Here is a 24705-nt window from a genome sequence, read left to right as displayed (position 1 = left end):
TGGTTCAATCCAGTAGGGTCAGCTAGAGAAGGCTGCCAAGGAACATGTCCTACTGAGTTTTAAATACCTACAAGGATGGAGACAACCTCGCTGGGCAACATACTCCAGTGTTCAGCAACCCTCACAGTAAAAAAAAAAAATGTATATTTTCACATTCAGTTGAAATATAATGTGTTTTAAACTCTGCCCACACCCTCTTGCCATGTTACTGAGTATTACTGACAAGAGTCTATCTCCACCTTCTTTAGACCCTCCCATCATACACTTCGATAAGAGATACATTGATAAGATCTAACCTAAGCCTTTTCTTTTCCAGGCTATACAGTCTCTATCCCTCAGACTTTGCTCATACAGAGGACTCTATAGTCCTATGATCACATCCTTCTGGCCTTTCACAGGACTGATTCCAAGAAATCCATGTCTTTCTTCTCCTGGGGATGCCTGTAGAAGGTCAACTGAAGCAAAGGACAAAATTTCTTACCTGTTTTCTGTCTCCAGTTCATTCTTCCGTAAGTTTGCATCATCAAGAAGGCTCTGCAACAAGGCAATCTTCTCATTGTCAGAACCTTCTTGGTTCAATTTTAACATCTTGTTCTCATGCTGAAGGCGGATGAGTTTCTCCCTGAACACATACAACACAATTTTGTAAAAAAAAAAAGAATACCAATATCTATAACAAAGAAAACAGTTTACCATCGGAAGTAAAATAACAACATAAATATAATCTTTTAAGGCAGATGCTGAAACAACAATCATATCTTCAAACCCCCAAATATAAACCAAATTTAAGTTGTAATTGCAGAACATAGAACACAAGGAAAGTACCTCAGTGCCCCCAACAGATCTGAGAGTACAGCTCAACAAATATATAGGGAGAACAGAGAATGCAAAACTTAATACCAAGTGTGAACAATCTCTGCACTGAACTACTGCATGAACCTGAGCAAGTAATTTCAACCCTTAGTCTTTTTAAAAAGAATCACAGAACCATTTGGGTTGAAAAGGCTCCTAAGACCATCAAGATCCAACATAAACCCAGCACTGCCAAGTCCACCACAGAAGCATGTCCCTTAAGCACCACATCGACACATCTTTTAAATACCACAAGGGATGATGACTCAATCACTTCCCTGGGTTCACTGCTTGGTAACTCCTCCTGGTGAAGAAATGATTCCTAATACCCAATCTAAACCTCCCCAGCACAGCTTCAGAAAGACCAACCCCCACCTCATTACAACCTCCTTTCAGGTAGTTGTAGAGAATGATAGGAGGCTCAGGGGTGAGCTTTTCTCCAGGATAAAGAACCTCCTGCTCCTCAAAGGACTTAACTCTCTACATCTATTGTCCTTCTCCAGACATTCCAGCCCCTCAATGTCCTTCTTGTAGTGAGAGGGTGCAAAACTGGACACAGGATTTGAGGGGTGGCCTCACCAGTGCCAATTACAGGAGGACAATCCCGTAATTGGCACTGCCCTGATCCTGCTGGCCATTCTATTGCTGATTCACGCCAGTCTAGGCTGGATGGAGATTTGAGCAACCTGATCTACTGGAAGGTGTCCTTGCCCATGGCACAGTAGGCAGAACAAGATGATCTTTATTCTATGACTCTACAATTACTTCCCACTGTGCATCTTTTCATCTACTCTTCTCCAAGCCTGCAGCACTGTACAGGTTGTCGTGATACAAGGGCAGGACCTTGGCCAAGCTGAACTTCATACAATTGTCCTCTGTCCACTGACGCAACCTGTTCAGATTCCTCTCTGAGCCTTTCGACCCTCCAGCAGATCAACACTGTCCTGAGTAACCCAGAATGTTATTGTATTCCATATCTATCTGTGCCCAAAATTGCTACTCTCTTCCTGCAGCTGGAAAACAGAATGGTGGGGCAGGAGCTGGGGGGTTGCCCCAGACTCTTTAAAAAAAGTTGAAGCATTCAGGCAGAGTCACTCACTCTCTGCCCACTCAGCTAGACTTTTAGTTCTTTCAGGCTACTACTTGCTACAGTAGCAAGTCGAGATGACTCATTTCACAATCAAAAACTGTTTCAGAGTGAATTTTGCAACACCTATCTGCAGCTACTCCCTCAGTACCCTTCAGGGCATCCCACCCACCCCCATGCACTTGGGGCTGTCTAAGTGATATAGCAGGTAGCATTGCTGTAAGCAGGCACAGCGTAGCTGTTTCCTCCTCTACTGCAGTGACTTGATTCAGTTTCTTGCATCTGTCGTCCAGATCAGAGGTGTCACTATCAAAGACTGTGGCAATGAAGGCTTTGAGTAGATCAACCTTCTCCTTATCCTTTACTGGTATGGTTCTCCTTGCAATCAATAAGGGGTTGAGATTCTCCTTAACCTTCATTTAACTGTGAATGCATTTATAGAAACATTTTTTAATTGTCTTTTATTGGCAGTAGCCAGAATAAGATCTAGTTGGGCTTTGGCCCATTTAATTTTCTCCCTGCATTAACAACACAACACCTCTGTAGTCCTCCTGAGTGGCTTTGCCCCTTCTTCCAAACACAATACAATCTTTTTTATCCTGAGTTCTGGCCAAAGCTCTCTGTGCAGTCAAGCCATTCTTCCTGATGGCTCACCATCTGGCATATGGAGACAGCCTGCTCCTGCACCTTAACAGTTCCTTCTTGCCCTCCCAGACTCCTTTGCCCTTCAGGACTGACTTCCAAGCAACTCTGTCAACCAGGCCTGTGAACGGGTCAAAGTCTGCCCTACAGAAGTCCAAAGTGGAGGTTCTGCTGGCCTCTCTCCTTAATTCTCTGTTAATCAAAAACTCTCTCATTCAGTGGTTGCTGTGCCCAAGATGGCTTCTGATCATCACATCATCTATCAGTACTTTCCTGCTCACAAACAGTGAGTCCACATCTTCCCTGGTTGGCTTGCTCAGCAGCTATGTTAGAAAGTTATCTTCCGCACAGTTGAAGAACCTTCTAGACTGATCCCTTTCTGCTGTCCTGCATTTGCAGCAGCCATCTGGTAAGTTGAAGTCCTCCATAAGAAGAAGGGCCAGCAATCTCAAGACATCTCCCAGCCCCTTATAGCATAGTATCCCAGACAAGTGGTCTATAACACACCCACCAGAATATCTGCCTTGTGGCCTTCCCCTTAATTATTACTCATAAATACTCAACTCTTTTGGTACCATCATCAAGCTACAAGCAATCAGAACAGGGCAACAAGTACCTTTTTCTAATATCCAAGCTCAACCTTCCTGACACAAATTCAGACCATTCCCTTGGGCCCTGTCACTGGTCACAACAGAGAAGAGACAAGTGTTTGCCTCTCCTCTTCATACCATGAGGAAGGATAAAATCTCTGCTCAGTCTCCTCTCCAGGCTGAACTGATCAAGTGACCTCAGCTACTTATCACAGAGCTTCCCCTCAAGGCTCTTCACCATGTTTGTGGCCCTCCTTAGGATGCTAACAGCTTCATGTCTTTCTCATATTGTGGCACCCAAAACTGCTCACAGGATTCTGCTCCAGTGCACAGCAGAGCAGGACAATCCCCTCCCTTGCCTGGCTGGTGCCCCACAAGGACACAGTTGGCCCTCCTGGCGGCCAGGGCACTGCCAACTAATGTTCAACTTGCCGTTGACCATTGTAGAGGTTAGTAAAACAAAGCATACATTAGCTTACTTTATTTCAGGAGTAATGATTTCTGCTGCTAAACTGTCTGAAGGCTCTTGTCTTCCCAGAGGCATCAATCCTGAGTAAGGAAAAGCATACCACTGACTTTTTCACATGACAAGAAGTAGACATTGTTCTAGAAGCTTCACACTACTGCTAGACAATGTAAAATGACACAAAGTCAGGCTACAGCAAGACTGACAGACAAACACCATTTCATTTGGTCTTTCTTTCATTTGGTCCATTACATCTGATTCAATGCATTCTGAAGAAATAATGTTGCAGTTTATTTCCTGCTCATTATCTTATCTAAGAACTACAAAGTACACAAAATTGCACATACAAATGAACTATAACACAGGAAACATCAGGAGAAAATACGTCTCTAAAGAAAACTATGTAACTATATAGAAATCAGATATACATTACAAAAATATCCCACTGGAGAGGAGACTAAAATTTATGATTGACTCAAATAACAGTCAAAGCTTTTGCTTGCTTATAAAGCTATGAATATTTGAAGTTTTCCACTGCTGATTTTAGAAGAGCTTAAATTTATTCTGTGCTAAACAAAACCACATTCAACACTCTATAGAAAACTCGTGTACACTTTAGAAAAGAGGCATTTAATCTCCTTATTTGTCCTTTACCTGTAGTGGAGAGTTGACCCTCCTGAGCTTGTACACATCTAAGTTCTTCAATAGTTTCTTTCAAAGAATCCCTTTCTGTTCTTAATCTCTGAATAATAATTGGAAAGAGAATGAATATCAGTCTTGGCAGTCTAAATCCATCTCTAACAGCCTTCAAAATTTTAAAAATTATTTAATGTAACTCTAGAAATTACTTTCAAATTAAGGTATCAGTCTATTCCACAACAGAATAAATGTAAGTATTATATATTCCACAGGAACAGTGGTTTGGGTTTGTTTTTTTTTTTTTTTCAGAAAAGGGTTGCTGATCTGATTGGACTAAAAATAGCAGGGGTATAAGCTTACAAAATCAAGAAATTAGTGACCAAGTATAACGCTCTGGTACCAGGTAGTAAATAGTATCCACGGGGACACTCAGCTGTTTTCCTTTCACTGGGGTTGATTCCAAGGGAAATGGAAGACAGTTGAGAGACCACAGATTTTTCCCTCACCATGAATCAAAGATTCAGCCAGGAGTGGAAAAACGAACAGGTATGTACAGAGTCAACATAACAAACTGATTTTACTTCATTTTGTTTGTCTTTCACCACTGAAAGTGTGAGCAACATTTCCATATCACATTCGTTCTGTGTGTCAGCTGTCCTTGTCATTCACCAGCATCTTGGCTATGAAAGAAAACTCATTGCTTAAGACTCAGTCCAAAGAGAACTGAAGAACAGGACTGGATCACCTTGGGATCCAGACAGATGTAGCATCAGGTAAATACTCTTTCAATGTGGCACAACTACCCTTCTGGTGAAAAAATGAGAATCTACAGGTAACACCAAGTTTTTGTCCAGAAGGTTGCCAAGAGTCAATAAAATGAAAGAATTTGCTACGATGTAATGATTCAAGTTGTAGTTTGCTCCAAAATCAGACATGTTCAGTATTACCAAATGGTCCAAGATAGACCTTGCCTCTGTATAGGCATGGAGTTGTGTTGGCTGACAGCATTTAATTTTACTAACAGTTGATTGCCAAATGCCAGAATATTTTAGTGACTAGAAAAAGTTCTAGGGCTTCACTGGTACAAGCAGCTCAATAATTATCATAGTACTTATAACACAGAGGTAAAATTCCCAGCTACTTTGATGAAGATATCAAACACTACCATGCTTTACCAGAACATAACGAAAAGAATATAATCAATTTCAGTAACTATTTCCAAAATATAGCTGACAAGACACCCCTACCTAGTTTGTAGCCTGTGGTGGGCTACTTTACTGATACATATTGACAACAGAGAACAGAAAGAGTAGGTAATACAGTGAATCACTAAATTCTCCTGATGAAGGAATTTTAGCTGTAATTTACTTCCCACAGGTGCATATCCATTCAAAAGAATGTAATTAAGAACAACATCTAGCTCAAAAAAAAGCTATTTGTTAGGGGTAAATCATAAAACTACATAACAATGGCCTGCAATTCAGATCCTTTGTGCAAGATGAAATGGTCCGCTGAGCCATGGATAAGCCACTGAAACAACTTCACCACTGTTCAACATAAAAGAATTTAAAAAAATAATTTAAAAATAAAAAGCAGAAAAGAAAGGCCAAAGCACAATACCAACACAGCTATTATGAGCATTCCAGCCTGATTTGAAGGGCAGATGGAAGTGATGTGAAGGTCAAGTGTCTATCAGAGCTTGAAAATTTAATAAATAATGGGATCAATGGCCTATGAACATAAAATAACTGAAAACTTTCAGTTCAAATTATATTTAAGTGCTGGGTTTGGAAATCTGGAAATAACTGGACATGAAATATGACTATTGAGGAAAAAGCTTGCAGAGTTTCTGATAGTTGGATCAATAGACTTTTAATTAAAACATGCCTAAGAAACAGCTAGCTGCAATTGCTGACATTGATTTTAGGTAGTTTGAACCACCTGCATATAGATTGATAAGAAACAAGCTGAAATCAACTATTGAGAAACAACAGCGTGTAAGAGACGTCGGAAGGATCAGTCTCAGCAAGAGAGTACAAAGCAATTAATCACAGAATCACTAGCAGCAAATGACACAAGAAGAAGGCGATAAATTCGTATCTACCCTGTGTGTTCCACATAGGCAGCACAAGATAGGTCAACAAGGAGCGGTCATAAAAGGTGAGATTGCCACAAAGGACATTTCCCTCTACACAACTACTAAGACTCTTCCTATATTAGTGATGACTCCACAAAGAGAACCATGCTGATGGTACCCCAAAGAATGTCATAGGGGGAAAAAGCAACAGGAATTTAGTTCTAGGATGATACTGCAGAAACCCTGTTGTAAATAATTATTCTGTAAATTTTCAGAATACATAATATTTACCCTGGGTATTTATTAACTTTCTCATGGTAAATGGTCAGGAAACAACTTCAGATGCCAAATATAAAGGCTTTTCCTCTTAAAAATGGGTTGCATATGATTTTGTACAGTCACTTTATTCCATGCTGTACAATTCTTAAGTTCAAAAACTATCTTGTACACAAACATTAGAAAATTTTCGAGGAAAAAAGACTTCCTTATTTAAAAAGACGACTAACTCTAATTACCACATCTCTGTGTTATAAATGATACAAAGTTGCTATTGTTACTAACAAAAAAATAACACCTTGGCACTTACATCTTTTTCTTTTTGGAGGCTGTCTACTTTTTCTTTCAGACGTTTGCATTCATAATCTAATTTATCAGCTTTCTTGGATTCTTCAGATAACCTGTTTTGTAGTTCAACTGCCTGTGAGAACAAGAATCAATAATGTGTCTACAAATGTTAAAACAAAATACACAAGACAAAGTAGCCAATTACAATGCACCACAAGTTATGTTGTAAAACAAGTGAAATAGTTACTTATAGGACATACTAAAAACTTCTTTCATCAGTTGTTCGGTGTTTCATCAAAATAAAAAGCATTCAAATATTATATCTTAGTGCAAGCAAAAGAGAAAAAATGTGAAGTATTTTCACTACATCTAAAACAAGAATTTAAACTCAAGCAAGGTTTGCAGAAAAAAATCCATGTAGTTCTAGGGATCAAAAAGATTAGGAACAGCAGAAAAAATCTTTCTGCATTCTGAAAAGCCTAATAAAAAGAAAAGACTCCGAGGAAAGCCAGTCTTTTGTTTACTTTACTTCATAAGCCTTACTCAGAATTCAGCTACTAGTTTATGCAGCCAGGTAATATTCCCTAACCTGAGATGTCCTTATAATTTTTAATAAACTAACAAAGATTCAGCTACAGGCTCCAAACAGTTTTCTTTATTTCAGTGAGAAACACTGCCACATGTATGCTTTCAGCTACAGATCAGCAAAGAACTCTTAAAATTAAGTGAGCAGAAATGTGAAAGCCAAGCACAACAGAAGGTAAATCAGTGAAGTCTTCCCTTTTCAAAACTTTCAGCCTTTACTAGCAAAGATTCATTCCCAGAACACTAGTAAAGCTCATAATGCAGAGAGCATGAGAGCAAATAAGCTAAATAAAGACTGACCTGCAAAAACAAAAGCTGAATGAAGACTCAGCTAAAGACCTACAGCTTCTTCTGAAATAGTTTATAAGAAGGCTTTTTCATGGCTTTTAGATTACAAAGGAAATGATTAAAGCAATAGCCATACCTACATCAAGATTCCCCAGTGGTTCTAATGGCCTTTTATTTTCAATGTCCACAACTATAGCAAAATAACTACAAGGCCTAAAATATGCATGGTCCTAAGTCTTAGAGAAGGACTTTGCTGCTGTTTTTCCTAAATTAAAGGCTGCAAAACCAGCACAGGCCTGTGTTTTCTGAGATTAAAGAAATTAACATGTCAGATATGAAAATATTTCATTTTTCAGATGTGACATTTATCACTAAGGCTATCAGAATAACTGCAGGTATAACAAACAACTGCAGGCCTTCACCAGTGACAGTGCCACCACTTGCAGAATACTAGTGTTTTCACTTCAAATGGAAAAAAATGCATCTATGTTTGTAACCAATCACGCTAAGGTTATGGTATGTAGAAAAACACTGCAGGAAATAAATTTGTCTTGAATTAGGATTTGTGAGTGTATAGAAAAACATACGGTGTCATGGTAATGCAGAAGATTAAAAAAAATGACTGCTATCACATTCACTAAGCGTCATCTGTATGTGGAATGAGAAAAGCAGGAATCTTGCAACAAATAAAAGCAAGACATACCGTTAAATATGCATCAGAATGCACATGCACAAAGGGGCTGAATTAAAATTACAAAAAAACACCAAAAACCGCAGTCTTTACATTTCAATTCTTTATGCCGAAATAAAGTTTCTTAGAAAAGGCTTGTGCTTGCTCTCAGAAGAGTGAAAACAAAACAGTACCACTCAACCTCACCTCACAGGGACTGCTCTATGCAGTGAAGATGCAATTTCCTTGCAGATTACTATAGAAATTTGAATGAACCATGTTGATCTGCAATGCACAATGATTATAAGCCAAAGAAATAACTCTCTAATGGCGTCCTCATGAATCAGGTTGGATCTTTCAAACACCAGACAAGACATATTCCATTACAGGAACACACTAGAACTCAGCAGTGACATAATATCACAGGCCTTATATCCAGCTTACTTCTGATAGCACAATTTAGAATTCCCAGAAAAATAATTTTGTGATTTATGAGTCACAGGCACGTTTCAAAAGGAGCCCAGTCTTACAGACACTGAAGACAAAACACAGAGTGTTCATTTTGAGACACCATAGTTAGGTGAAGAAAAACACATCTGCCACAGGACACCTGAGGCTTCTTCCAGTCTCAGTCAGGAAACAGTTTTGCACCACACAAAAGCTCCTCATACAGGAAAACCTACGTGTAAAATATACTGAAGAAAAGGAGTACTTCAGCAGCACAACTGATGGGACTGGCCCTTCCAAAATCCTTTTGGTAGGTGAAATAAGAATAATCAAATGCAGACACTGAGGTTACACAACAGTACCACATGTTCAGCTGTTTAACAGAGTGAAATATTGGGTTGCCAGTAAACTTGATACTACTCATGTGTGGAAGGCTATTCCTTTCTACATTTACATTTCTCTTTGCCTCCTTGGACAATTTTTCTTGTCCAAGTTCTTTTTTTTTTCCAGTAAAATCATTTGGGCTGTATTTAAAATTAGCTCACATAGGCTGAAATAATTTGTTTTAAACACTGAGATCACCAAGCACAGGGGAAAAATCTGTCAAATCTTAGGGAGACACATTGCTCCTGGGCTTTCAGTATTGTTTAGTGCTTGTTTCTATACTTTATTCTATGGTAAACTGTGCTGTGACTGTTTGATCAGTCACAAATACAGAGAAGGCACTACTGCTTTAATAAACCATGCTCTGTCTAGCCCTGTAACAAGAATACCAGAATGATATAGTGTCCCTGAAGGACAGAAGCAGAAACAAGATTAAGCATATGTTGCACACCTTTACAGAAACAGCATCACATGGCACTTGGATAAGCAGGAGGATAAATAGGTGCCTTTCACTCCACAGAGTGTGCTGCTGACACATTTTGTATTCCACTAGTGCACATGAACAACAAGGATAACGTGTCCTCCTGTCTTCTTAAGTGGAAAAATTCAGATGTATCAGAGAAACTAGAACCTTAAAAAAAGGAGTTATTTAACCACAGGAACAACTTACCTTAGCTGTGCTGTGTTCCTCGCTGCTGGAAAATTGTAAGTGAAAAACTGATACTTTTTTTGAAAGAACAGCCTCTAATTCAAGCCCCACTACTGAATACAAATTTGGATTAATTTTATTAAAAAAACCCAAAAACCCAACTTTACATCTGCTGAGTTTTTAAATGCAAGAAATACTGCTTTTTGACAAAATAACAAACTTGTAGCAATGACAAGAGCTGCAGGAAAGGACAAAGGTAGCAAGTACCTATAAAACATGGAAGTCTTTTAAACAGGAGTTGTTTTTTTCACAGCTTTTTTTTACTTTGAGGTATTAGCCATGTTATGAAGACAAAGTGCTGAACAACAGAGAATACTACAGCATTGATGATGCCTGTCCTCACCTGTCTCTTGTATGTTTCCAGCTGACTGCGTGCTGCGTTGGCCTTCCTTAGTTCTTCCTCCAGGCTCACGGTATTTTGCATGTACATTGTATTCTTCTCTTCTAAAAGCTTCACTTGCCGCCGTAAATCACCCAGGTCCTCCAATTTCTTTTTGTATGACTCTACCTGGCTTTCTAACTTGGCTACTTTATCAGATGAATGCCTGAAGGGACAGATTTGTATCAAATTTGAACTCCAAAAACTAATAAAACTAACAGAATTTAAAATGCTTCTTTACAGTTTTTTCTTAATGCAGAAGACATTCATGGGAAGAACAATAAAGCAATCATATCCTCCTACTACTGATGTTTTCACTTTGTCTGTTTTCTTCCCATAACTATTTGTCAACTCTAAGAGCCGCTGCTGAAGTTTCTTTTAGATCCTATCCCTCTTTCTAACACAACCTTCTTATCTGCTTCCAACCTTAAAATAATAGCTAAAACAACCTCACTCCCACTCATTTCCTTTCAATTCCAAATTATCTTCTGTCCTAAATTTTTCAAGGGTAAAGAAGAAAAGTTTCTGCCATTCAGTTCATTTTAATGATAACCAGGACTAAAATCATAAAGATCTCTCTGCTAGACAAATTGTACTTGGTGATATAGAAGAACCATAACAGTTTTGAAACTTGATTCCTTCTAAAAAAAAGAAGGACACAAGAAAAAGAAACACCAGGCTTCAGCTTTTCAGAGTTTTATCAATCCACCTGCTGCACTCGCAAGATTACAATGGAACTCACCTTGCCCAAAGATTTCTGCTACTATTACTGTTCCCAGTTTCATCTTAGAATCAACCAATTATAGACCCAATTTCTTCTGAAATCCAGGGAATCTCCCACTGAATTAATGCATCGGTTTATGGCAAGCTAGCTCTGTATAATCCTCAGTGAGGTGCAGGGCCTCTCTCTTGGGACAAGGAATTGCTCTTTGAACCCATGCCACCCACAGAGTTTATGCAGCCTGATGGGTTCATTCCTTATATTAACGACAGAAAGGATGAAGACAGACAGCTTTGGTAGAAGGCTGATGGTGAATCAGGGATAGCAGTATTAAATAAGTTTTGCTGGAGAGAATGAGTAACTGCTCTGAATAACCCATGGCAAGAGATGCCAATACTGAAGGAATATGCTCCATAGCAAAAGCGGCTGTTCGACTCTACAAACCCCTATTATCATCAAATCATGACAACTTTCATTGCTAAAATCCAGTGGGAACGAGAGCTGCAACAGATGTTGTTCACACTAGTATTACATGATAAACCAAAAGCACCACCCAAAGTCCAAACAATGCAAACCCAGCAAAGGAAACAGCCTAGTTTTCTGATGAGAACAGATGCCTGAGGCATGATGAAGGTGAATACTGCATACTCAAAGAGACCAGTGAGTGCCCTGTTATAACCATGAATTTGCATAGAATTACTAAGTTTACTAGTAGTTATTGATTAGGTACAAAACAAGCAACTATTTCACTCAAGCTGAATTGTGCGTCCATCTGTGTACCTAAACTGGAGGATCTAAAGAATCTTGGCATTTAAAGTGTTTAATATTAAATTACTTACACAAAAGATAATGTAGATTAAGTACACAAATTATACAGATTAAAAGGTAGTAGTTAAAAAAGAGTTAATGGAACAAAATTTACCTGAGTACATCTATCTCATCCTTCAAAGACTGAGCCTCCTCTGCCAGTGTAGTAAGCTCTTCTGTTTGTTGTCTCAATTCTGCAATTTCCTTTTCTAGTTCTTCACAGCGTATTCGATAGTCATCTTTTGCAGCTTCTAATCTGTAAGAATGAAAAGAAACCCAAGAAATAATTTCTCATCCTGAGCCACAATTCCTTTCCCCATCATCCCCTCTAAGAACTCACAAAATAGCCTCCTGCTGCAATGAAGGAAAAAACCACAATGTGCTTACTCAAAATGTAAAAGCAAATTGACTTTATCAATGCTCCCAATTTAATATCAGTTTTTCTATTTGAAAATTCACAAGGTAACATATGTTCCTGTAAAAACAAAACCTGAGATTTCCTTCTGTAACAGTAGTTTAACACAAGGGAAGCTTAAGGAGAATTTTTAGTCAGACACCCACAGTTTGAATGAGATATCTTTATTCTATTCTGTTCAGCTGTACAACTCATCTACCTCCAACAACATTGACCTGATTGTAAGATGTTATAAATGTCATAGACCTGTCACTGAAGTGGCTTTATTTATTTACTCATAAAGAACCTGTGCATGCTCAGTACATTGGAGAACCAGGCTATTTAGTTAACAAGTAAAGAACTCTGACCAAAGATGCTGAACTGCTTGCAAACACTATGCATAGCCAAAGCTCTGTTAACCTGGCAGTGAACAAAGGGAGTAAGTAATAGAAAATTTTCAATGTATTTTGAATGAATAGAAGAGGACACAACCCAAACCAGAAAGTCCTACTGTGATTTCGCTCTGAAATTAAAACAAAAACAACCCAGGTTAGGAGATAAGAGCATGAGGAAAAAAAAAATTCAAGGAGTCCAAAAACAATCTACAAGGATGGAGACAAGAGAAAAACTTTGAGTCATCCACACGAGAAACAACAAAGATTTGAATCATAACAGACAAAAAGAGTCAAAGCACAGAGGCAAGAGTAGGAGGAAAAGTGGTATACCGCACAAGGCACCACTTAAGGTGTACAAATGTTCTGCTTGATCAGGTAGAGCTGGAAGCAACACATACAAATTGCCATCAGAAACTACATAATATGGAAACAGGGGAAGGAGGTAAAGGAGACCAGGAATGAGTCTCACATACGAAAACAGTTTAGAATGACCTTCAGAACCTGAAACTACAGTAACAGACAGGGCAGATATTGAATATGGGGACAAAATCTGTTTGAACAGTAATTGATACCAGATTCAGGCAGGAATCACTGCAGAGCATGGAGATGAATCAGAAGAGATACAAAGCGGTACCCCATTATTTATTCCTTTACATGGTAGATGTATAAAAAGAAAAAAATCCAGGCACTAAAGAAAGAGAAACATGGAATGTTTTTCAAGGAACTGATGGGAGATGATATGTCAGAATAAGCAGGAAAGGTTTAGCATGAGGAATTGGAAAAAAGGCAAAACAGAAAAAAAAAGGAAAGTAACAAGGCATATATTGTAAGAATTGGAAAAAAGCAATGAGAAGAAGATAACAAAAGAAAAGCTGGCAGTGTAAAGAAATACTACAATTTCACTCAAATTTCACCACAAAGGAGAAGGAAAGTAAGGGAAAGAGAACAAAAAGGTTATCGTGAAGTGAACCAGCTTTCATCAGCATCAGGCTTACACAGCCTGAAAGGAACAGTCAAGAGGACCAGTAAGGATGTTTAAAGAGGAACTGTATTTTCACTTATGGGGGAAATGTAAATAAAGTGCAGAACTCATAGATGGATAATCTCTATCTTTCATCATCTCTGAAATTTGTTTTCAAATTCAGGTAAGGACATATCTACCTATGTTGATAATGCCACAAGCAGTACACCCTGTAGCTAACTTTCATCTAGGAATTACTAGACCTTAAAAATACAAGCAGAATAATTTGCATAAAGGAAAGCATGCTACTTTTCCTTCTCACTGACTTTGCTAAACATGGGTGAAATGACTGCACACAAACAATTCAAAGTAACTCACAGCAGAGTGACATATAAAACACTTCAGCATTAAGAATCTGTAATTTTTTAAATGCTGCACCTTGTAATGAGTGAAATTATAATGTATACATCACTTTAAAAACTGTACTACTGTGGCTACACACCATCCATTATACTAATTCACATTTGCAGCAGAAGCAGAAATGTCTAAGTCACCGCTACTGCCAGCTACAAACAACCAACCTAACCAAGTGTAGCTTTTCTACCTGAATGTTTCCTCTTGGAGCTGTTCTAGTTGTGTCTGCAGCTGCAGGTGTCTACGACCTGCAGGACTGTTGGGATCTTCAATGGAATCAGACTGATTTAAACGTTCCATCAAAATCTGGTTCTCGGCAAGCAGGCTGCTCTTCTCCTCTTGGAGGGCTGCAACCTGTTGTAATAAAAGTATGAAGAGGAAAATTAACCTACCCAGGTACAGAGAGCAGTATTTTTTCATGTTCATAATGAAGTATCAACAGATGCCACAAACAGAAACATGCAGGCTTCACTAATCACATTTCAAAAGAATATATTGTATAATTGAACAGGTATTCAATTACTGCGTGAAGTAACCAACATATTGCAACATTAGGAGCAGAGTTACAACTTAGGAAACACACTCTTTTACGTATTTCACACAAACACTTAAAGAAAAAGTCTGTTATGTCAGCAGGTAACTTCATTATAATAAAATCTGCATCTTTTCCCTAGAAACAAATAAAACTAGCTCTTCACAGTAAAGGCCATCTGCAAGCAGGCCTGAAACAGGAACACAGCCCTGAAGATAGCCCACTTTCCACTAACACTGGGAAAACAGGCAGTAGCGGAAAGAACCCAAAGTGCTCCAAGACCTGAAACATGGGTTCATATATTAACCACAACAAACAAAGACCAGCTTTATTAATTCCAACAGTCACTGAACTACAAAACACGTGAATTAATATTTCAAAGTAGGGTTGCAATAGCAATGCCGTTCAGGGTCCCCCTTCACACTCCTCATGTCTTCCAGATGAGTATCGATTTACTTACAGACTTACTTTTACTTAAGACTTAGTTAAACCCATACACATTTAATGGTCTATAGCAACTTCTGACTGGGATTTAACGATTAGCTGGAACTGTTACAACAGCAGAACTTGTATTAGCTCTCCATGGCAAAAGTTTTACCACACAGCTCAAACCCTTCTTAACTGAATGAAAAGTTTTGCTATTATGAATCACAATACTGACAACATGGCAACAAGATAAGAAAACAATGATATTCATTCTCCTAGCACAAGTGAAAACAAAACAATTACTGTGACATTTTCATCCCCCTTATAAAAATTATGTTTCATAAAAATTATATTATATAAAAATTATGCTAGTACTTATTTTCAGCCACCTAAAAGTTCATACAACTTTTCTCCACTTCAAAATTTATACAGACTCTGTATAGCAAACTTACCTGCATATCTAACTCATGACATCTCTGGGCAATTTCTTCTTTTGTTGCAAGTGCTTCATTTAATTCTTCTGTAGTTTTCTTCAGCTATTATAAACAAGAAATCTTTACATTTTCATCACCCTACATGATCCATTGAAAAATATTCTGAACTACATACTGTAAAATTATTTTTACATTGAGGTAATACATTAAATTTTTGAAAACTGAGCAATTCTGTTCATATAAAGAAAAAAAAGAAACAGATGTGAATACTGTTTAGCTTGTGTACCAGTAAAAAGTAAATATACCTAAAGTAACATTTGCTTTTACATTAGAAATATCACATCTAATCTATAAATTGAGTAAAAAACTTCAGAAGAAATTGGGTCTGAAGAACTCACCAAATCTCTACACCAAAAAAAACTGTCAATACCACTTTTCTTTACAGACGCAAAGAGTGCGTAATTTCAATTTTCAATCTACATTTGAAATACAGAAAGGACTGGAAGGTGGAATACAGGGAATGGACAATTAGGGTAAAATATTTCTAGTGTCTGGAAGCTATTTCTAGTGCACAACAGGAATAAAAATAGTATGTGATAGAGAAGCCTACCTTTTAAAAAAGGGCACCAAACCTTATAAGCAGTGGGAAATATTCCAATACTTCCCTTCAAAGGCTGAATGTTTAAAGATATATGTCTCACTTGTTTGCAAATGAATGCAGTTAAGATAACATAGAAAACATAGCTACAAGAAAACTGGTCTGATAAAACAGGTTCATGCATGTTATGTATATAGATACAGATATATATGTACTATTATATATTATGGAGTTTAAATGAGCTTTCTCAAAGAGCATCATCATACCTTGCATTTGCTAGTTTATTTCTTATTGGCTTGTTTGCATACAATAAATTAACTTCATCTGCAAGAATTTACATATTTCTGCAGAGAAAGCATAATGGATGAATACAGTGAGCACCACTGTACTACTCTTCTCAATTAGAAAAAAATCTGAGGAAGGAGGACAGTGTTAGCTTGCGGATAAACTAGTAAAAAAAATTTGGTTTGGGTATTTTTTAAATATATCAGACTGGGAATGATTGCATTTGAAAACTTCTCTTCTGTTTTGCAGCAATTCCAAGATTCCCATAGAAGCAGTTGTTCTTGTTTTTTTTTTAAACTTTGGAAATAGGAACTCAGATAAAAACATTTATTCAAATAGTACATCTTTTTTATCTTTCTTTCTCCATGCCTAAAGATTTGTACCAATCTGCAGTTTTGCACTATTATGTCATACAGCTAGACTGGTTTGTCAAATCAACTTTTCCATATCCTTTAAATACACAGTAGAAGCAAACTCAATTAACAAAGCTAAAGGGCTTGAAGTACTGAGATTTAGTTCTTTGCTTCTTATTTTACTTTTCCACAACACCCTTTAATGATTAAAGAAAAAAAAAAAAAAAGATGGAGTTCTTATTATGGCCGCTGATCCACTATGATTGAAAGAAAAGAAACATCTAGTCTTAGATACCTGCCGATCAAGGTCAACGTAAGCATCATTTCCAACAGAGACTGGAGACTCTTTACTCATCAACTGCAATTAGATTACACTGGATTAGAAAAAGCAAATATTTACTTCTATATTAAAACCTAAGTTTTCACTGAAATACCAAGCTGATTTTTACTTTTGAGAGCTTTAATCTGAATTAATTTGAAAGTTTTCAACTTCATTTCTATATACGACATTCAGAAACAAGAACAAGAAAAAAATCTTCATAATTTGTACTATTTAGAGTGCTATAAAAGAAACCTTACCTTATCTCTTTTTCTTTTGACAATGCACATTCCTTGTCTATGACGAGCCTACAGAACATCCCACTAAAGATGTTACTGCAGTGGCATTGGAATGATAGTAGACATCAACACACCAAGGAATACCCGGCTTTAATTTTTCTCTGCTAGTGAGTGGCTTTTTCATATTTCTATTACCTGGATATTTACATCAATTTATTCATTTATTTCACTCAACTCCACGACTATCTCAATTACTAGTGCAAAACAAAGGTGATAAAAATTCTGTTCTGGAGTTGTCTGTCATTTTCAACATTAAAAAGTAATTCAGTAGAGTGCATTCCTGAAATGAGTATTACAGTTCCTTGTGTACTATTTCAGTGCAGGAATAGCTGATAGTGGCCTAGATAATTAAAAAACCAAAGCAATGAATCAAAACAAAAAACAACCCCAGCGAAACCCTCGATACAAACCCTCAAATCAATCCCACAAAACTGACTGATGTACTGATCAAAAGAAAGAAAAAAACAGTAAGTTTTCTTATAATAACCTAACGATCCACTGCACCAGTTGGTAAAAGTGAAATCAAACCTAGCAAAAGTTGTAGCTCAGCAATCTCCTCCCACACAGCTTAAGCAAACATAATAAAGTAATGTTCTTATGAAAAGTTGTAGACAAAAACAGGAACAGTCTTGCAAATGAGAAATACACTGTAACTAGTTCAAAAGACATCATTACAGAACAGCACTGATGGTTTCTGTCCAAATGCATAATGTTCTAAGACCTCTCCAATGACGCAATTCATGAAAGTTACAATTAAAAAGACGTTATCCTAACCAAAATCAGGACAAGTTTTCTTCCCTGAAATCTCCTGTCTAGTCTGGTAACTCTCTCCAGAGACAGTACTTCCTTTATTCCTTCTAGAAATCAGTGTTTTTGCACTATTTTCCTTAGCAAGATCTTTTGGGATACACAGAGCCTTCATTTCTCAATCCTGTCTGCTTATTATCACCATGTACAAGTGAAAAATCTGTTTGACATTTACATCATTCAAATCATACACTCACATTTCTCTCACTTTCCCCATTTCCTTAACTAGGATTTAGCTGCATTATTTAGAATAATCCGTATCTCCTCAGCAGTCCTCCTCACACTGTGACAACATTTGCCAAATTTCTTCCGTTTTCTTCTACATCTTTACAATGACAAACTACTCCATGAAGAAGCATTACATCAAGCCTACATTCTGCAACAATAATTACAAAGTCCCTAGTCTCAGAGCTGTCCCCTGAAAAATGAAGTCTTTTTCATTACCATATATAATGGCATTACAAACTTATCTTCAATTTAGGACCCTGTTTTCTAAGCTGATTATCATTTAAACAAAACCACTCAAACCCTTCCTGCTCTGTGATGTTCATGCACACTTTGAATACTGGATTTCACCAGCTTTTCCAGATGACTAACAGGGATATTCCCATACTAGCTAAATGCTGAACTCGTATCAGTATTTTATATTCCACAATGCTGTTCACAAACACACTTCGGACACATGTACTCACACACATACAACTAAGTTCTGCCTGCTAAGTCAGCACTTTCCAACAGGCAGGTCCCATGCTGCATGCAGCCTGCAAGGGTGTACAACATGTCCCTAACAGCCACCACTCATTTCTGGCCCTAACACAACTTCCTGTTTGAAAAACCAGCTCAACGGGCCTGCCCAAGACTTGGAGTAGAAGGAATACAAGTGACCAAACAACCCACTAGAGGCCACTGTGGTGTCATTGCTTTCTGTGACTTTCCATAAGCCAGGCCATGGCTAATAATATAATCCCTATTTTCTTCAACAAGTTTTGCCATCTTTCCCAAAACATCCTGTCCTTGAGAACCGTTAGCAGAAATGTCCAGAAAAGAGGACATTATCTGGAGTAGGATTAGATACTGGAGATACATATTCTGGGTGTACCATGAATGCACACTGCATGTGTGAATTTCACTCCACGGGGTACATTAAGAATGTGACGAGGAAAGGTGAATGAGGCACCAAGAGTAAAAGCCACAGATACACGTGCAGATGTATCTCACATGACTCAGTGCAATAGAAAGCACCTTGCAATTGGATGGTCTGGGGTATGCATAGTGGAAAAGCTAAAGATGAAACTTAAGGGATCGTTTTGTGCCCAGTACTACAACCAGACAAAGAACAAGCATGAGATCGCTAGGTAACTCAAAAGGAACACAGGAATCCAACTTCTGATCATCAGTTAACAATAAAAGAACTGTAAGAAGTGGGATGTAAAGGTAGAATTATCATGGCAAAGGAGTGCTTCCATCTTTTCCCTACACATCTCCCCCACATACTGTAAATATGTAAATGGTTTACACATGCTCTGCTTCAGGATTGCCTGTACACAACTTCTCCCCACTGAGAAGCAAAAACTCTACCATAAATAGAACAGCCAATAGAGCACACAACTCCACTCACCTACACAAACTTCTTTCTTCCTTCAGATTTTAAAATTTCAAGAAGAAAACTTTTACTGAATGCCATGTTTTAAGATTTCATACAGATAGGCATATCAACTTGAAACACACACTACACCTTCCATCCACCTGAAAAATGCAAGATAAGAGGCTTGCCTAGTTTTCCCTATTCTTGACTTTGTTTCTGGTCAATCAGCATTCTCTGATATTACTGAAATTTAGAGTTGCAAAGTGCTCATTTAATCATTTACCTGCTTAATGGCACATCAGCTTTGTCTGCATTATTTATTACTAATCTTACAATACTTTTAATAATTTTGAAAGCAAATTTCCATAATGTTTTTTCTTCTATATATTTTCTTTATTTAAAAGCTCATAGTCAGAAAAAATTCATGAAAAACTGATGTCATTTCAGAACTTCACATGCAACCTGCAAGCATGACACTAGAGTACATGGTCTTGAGAGGTCTGGATCAATAGTAATACTTTTGAGTTTAGAGGGGCAAACTTTATTTCATTTGTATTTCAAATCAGTCAAGAGAATAAAAAGCAGAAGGAAGTGTCCTTCCCATTTTCCCTTCACATATGTAAGTTTTCTTCAGGACCAGACTACAAAGGGAATAAAGTTTATCTCCACAATTTTGCAGCACCCGAACTGGCTTTCATTTCCAAATTCATATTTTAGTGTAGGTATAGTATAATCAACTATTTTCACACATAACTTTAATGGAGGAGTATGCAGAGGGTGTAGAGATTATAAAAAATGTGCAGAGATTATAAAAAGGGAAACATCAAAAATGTGCTTGCAAATTCAAGCGATTGCATTGGGCCTCTGCAGGAGAAAGAAAATCCTGCCTAAGAGCTTCCCAGAGTGAAATAAACTAGCAACTAGCATTTATAGGCTTGTTCTTTTTCTGGTTTATTTTGCATAGAGGTCAGTATGGATTTTCAATGGTGCAATTACCTGGACAACATGACAATTCTTACAGTTATCTGTGTAGTTTTATAAGAAGCAGCTGTCATTCCCTGTTAATTCTTTACATCTACATTTTTTCATGCTCATAGCTTTGGTATGATAGCTTACATAATACTTGTAGGTCTGCTAATCCTATATTATTAAAACCTTCACTTTTTAACTGCTTTCACTGTAAAATATGAACAAGCTGTGTTGTCATGGATACATGAAGATTAGGGAAGGGGTAGAACTATCACAAAACCTGCATGCATGAATAACATGAATTATGAAAGCTTTTTTTCCCCCACACATGATTTTGCAAACACAGTTGCTCTGTTTAGTTGACTTTGAAATCCAAAACACTTGCTTTATCTGAAATGCTTTTTCTACAGTTAGTAATACTGTATAAGCTCACTTAAATGCCCACAAAACAATGTCAAAACCTAGCTTCTGTACTCACGTTCTTTTTCTTTCTTAGAACATCTTTATGTTAGTTTTTATGAGTCATGGCTATATTTGATACTGTATATCCTTTAAAGCAGCTGGACTTTCTTCTTCCTCCAGTTGATACCCAGTCTACCTCCAGTCTATCTGTTGATAGACCCAATAAAATACTTTTATATAATTTCCTAACTATTCAAAAAATAATTTTACTTAAGATAAATCTTTTAAAAATATTTTAAAAATCTTTTTTATCAGGAAAAAATAGAGGGAAAAACAGTACAAAACCAAAAAGTGGAAATAACATCATTGGTGTTACTCCGGAGAGTAAGCACCTTTCCTACTCTCCCCTCGGCAAGTTTTGACACTACTCCTGACACTATTTTGACTCTCAGCTTGACCTGCCCAGAGAGCTGCTATGTGATGGAATTTAGAGATGTTCTAAACAGCAAAGGAAAATAATTTGTTTACCTTAGCTACCACCTTCATCAACAATGAACTTGGCCACCCAAGGAAGAGACTTGGGAAAATGACAGAAGGGGAAGGGGGAAAGGGAAATATAAAATGGGCAAAATAATTTCTCTAAAAAAATATTTTGGGCCTTTAAAAAATCTGAAAATTATGAAATAAAAAGACCCTGTTATATTACATATACGAATGTATTCAGTCTTGTATTTTGTGCACAAGTTGCATTTTGATACCTACATCTGCAGATTAGCATCTCAGATGCTAATCTGTCAGTGGAGACAACACACCAGACCAATTTGACTGCACTGAAAAACTAACAGAAAACCACTGTTTCATTTATAAAACCTTTATGGAGCACAAGGTATATTTCAAACATTTAAATAAGTGATGAAAATAAGTTATGAAGAACCACAGGTTAATAACAAATGAAATAACTGAATAAAATTTAGCATATAAAATGCTGCTTATTCCATTGAAAAATCAGCTTCTTCATAAAAAATTGAGAAAACTTTTTCTATTGTGCCATATGAAATACTTTCATGAGCAAAATTATTTACAATAGCCAAAGAAGCATCAAAAAAATTTGTACGTGCTCAGCTGAAGCAGAAAAATGAATTACATAATAAATCAGTAAAGCTTAGGTCTTCTGACATACCTAATTTTGAAGACAACACCCAATGTCAAATGCTTTAAAATGTTTGGATTAGGTAATATACCAACTTTTCAAATATTCATATGTAGCTAATTTCCTACATACTGCTTTTTGTAAGTCACTTGAATTCTAGAAGCTGCTATGAGTCTAAGAAATAGAAAAGATCCTTACAAGATCCCATTAAGTTTCACCCCTTTAAACTCTTCCTGTATCAATCTGTGCTGGGTATGACCTAACTCCCAGAGTAACCTCCTCCATAATTTTTCCAGACACGGAAGTGAGACAGGCCTACAACTGACAGCACCTTTCTTTCTCTTCTTGAAAACTGGAATAATATTTGCTGGCTTCCAGCTGACTGGGACGTCTCCAAACTCCAAGCCCATTGGAAAATAATGGAGAGAGGCCTTGCTCTCAAAGTGCCTCGAAGTCTGAGACACTTTCTTGCCTCTTCATTTAGCACTTGAGATCCTCCTCATTTGGTCCTCAAATGCCTTCGATTTCTAAGCTTGCGAAGTAGCATTAAAATCACTCAGAACTGTGTCAGTAGCTGAATACTAAGCTTTTTGATTCACTGAATTTTAAATATCTGTTCCAGAAGAACATACTCTTACCCTGTGATGTCTTCCGACTTCTACTCATCATGTCAGCAAAAAGGCACACACACTGAACAAGTTCAAAGTTTACCCATTAAATGCTGAAAACTGTGAGCTGCTTCAATGGGTTATTTTATTAAATAAAGGAGACTTTTATAAAAATTGAATAGATTTTCAACATAAAAAAGGAAGATAAAGAAAGTTTTTCTATTTCAAGGTGGTGCAGAAGACAGTGATGCTGCAATTTGGATTTAATAAAAAACACTAGAAAAATCCACCAAAATACTTTACAAAACTTACAAAAAAGTAAAATACGCCAAAACTCCAGCAAACTGGTGCTTGGCAGCACTGAGTGGAAGATAATTTAGACAACAATTCTTTTGATGCTCATTTCCAAAGTCCTTTCTGCTGTGTTACAGCCAGCAGTCCACACACAGACAACTGTATGTATGACTGCATGGATAGAGCACTGGTCAAAGTGATGACTGTGGAGAGATTCCCTTGTAGGCTCACTGGTATTTCTTCCTCTATTCAGACATTACAGAGATGAGAAACTGCTCTGAAGCTCAATGTGGAATTTAGTTTCTCTTGTTCTGGTTCAGAGGAAACAGGATTACTAGTGGTTTCCTGCCTTCCCTAGCTAGTGACCTGCTCTAGCTAGTGGCCTGCCCTGCAGTAAACAACTGCAGACTGTTAGGCATTTTTATTATAGGCACTTCAGACTTCTTGTAAGTCACAGGGGGGGTTCAGTTGCTAACACCATGGTTTTGATTTACCACAGAAGAGCACTTCTACAAAACGGACTGCAGTATACTCACTGACTTCTAAAAACATACCAGTCTACTGTATTATTCATATATGTTCATCTGACATAATCATTACCCAATTCATAACACTACAGCTGACAAAACAATAATGTTACCCAATTATCTTTCTTTTCACTTGTCTACTAAATAAAAAAAAAAAAAAAAAAAAACAGTTTATGAAATTTTGCAGTTTCAAGGTACAAATTTTGACAAAATTCTGCAGTAACTGGTTATCCACAGAAAATAAATCTAGTGCACTTCAGGATTCACAGGGTGGGAAAAGAAAAGGAAAGGGAACCCAGTACCAAAAATATCTAGAAGTTTGTCTTCTAGATTTAAAGAAAAGTGGGACATTCAACCAGAGTTCTTTGACATAAAGCAAGATTTTTCTAAGGAAAAAAAAATAATTTTTCATTGCAAAAAGGCAAAATCTTATGCCCCTTATTTTCTTTACTTTCAACTAAGTTTTTCCTAAGCAGGAAAAAGCATACTACTGTAAAATAATGAAAGACTGAACTTTCACACACTATGGGCATCCCAGCATACCTCCTGAATGGCTGTCATGACAACATGTTGAACTGATTCTTCCATCATCATAATGGTCTGGATGTACTCTGAAATAAAAGCATTCTGAAATGTCAATGTTGAAACTCAAGTCATAGAAGGCAAGATCAGAAGCTGCATCCTTCCTAGAAAATTACTAGATGCCAGGGATGACACTGAAATGTATAAGCACCAGTCAAGTTCCACCCCAACAAACTAAAATAGATTTTATCACAAACCTGTTCAGATACAAATCCAGGCTTATTTGAACTCTACAACAATGAAAAAAGTACATGATTACCTTTTTTCCTCCCCTGGCATATCACACTTCTGAAATAACTACTTTTATCCATTTCTCACTCTGTTCCGAAACTGTTCAGGCTCTTGAAGTACATGATCCATGCATAGGTTGTCCTTTTCTGTAAATGTAACAGTAACAGCCTGCCTTCCTACAGCACCCCTATTTTAAATCATTTTCATGTTCATTTTTGGTGTCTGTTCTTATT

The 24705-nt window shown here is 37.3% G+C and overlaps 1 protein-coding gene across 5 annotated transcripts in view; it reads right to left on the bottom strand.

The window, feature by feature from the left end:
* Nucleotides 1–24705, bottom strand: part of HOOK3 (hook microtubule tethering protein 3) — an 84738-nt gene that overhangs the window by 24326 nt on the left and 35707 nt on the right. For all 5 annotated transcript variants that reach the window (XM_041395928.1, XM_041395929.1, XM_041395930.1 and 2 more), the window contains exons 6-15: nucleotides 24203–24270; nucleotides 16995–17057; nucleotides 15482–15565; nucleotides 14262–14425; nucleotides 12023–12163; nucleotides 10344–10545; nucleotides 6940–7050; nucleotides 4292–4379; nucleotides 3651–3720; nucleotides 482–622 (exon numbers count right to left, since the gene is read on the bottom strand). In XM_041395928.1, the coding sequence (XP_041251862.1) occupies nucleotides 482–622; nucleotides 3651–3720; nucleotides 4292–4379; nucleotides 6940–7050; nucleotides 10344–10545; nucleotides 12023–12163; nucleotides 14262–14425; nucleotides 15482–15565; nucleotides 16995–17057; nucleotides 24203–24270 (1132 nt within the window). The remainder of the gene's footprint in view (nucleotides 1–481; nucleotides 623–3650; nucleotides 3721–4291; nucleotides 4380–6939; nucleotides 7051–10343; nucleotides 10546–12022; nucleotides 12164–14261; nucleotides 14426–15481; nucleotides 15566–16994; nucleotides 17058–24202; nucleotides 24271–24705) is intronic.

The sequence above is a fragment of the Onychostruthus taczanowskii genome, unplaced genomic scaffold (genome assembly GCF_017590055.1).
Source record: "Onychostruthus taczanowskii isolate IOZ18803 unplaced genomic scaffold, ASM1759005v1 scaffold121, whole genome shotgun sequence".
Taxonomy (NCBI): Eukaryota; Metazoa; Chordata; class Aves; order Passeriformes; family Passeridae; genus Onychostruthus; species Onychostruthus taczanowskii.
The sequence above is the reverse complement of the archived record's forward strand: the minus strand, read 5'-3'. Positions and strand labels throughout refer to the sequence as shown.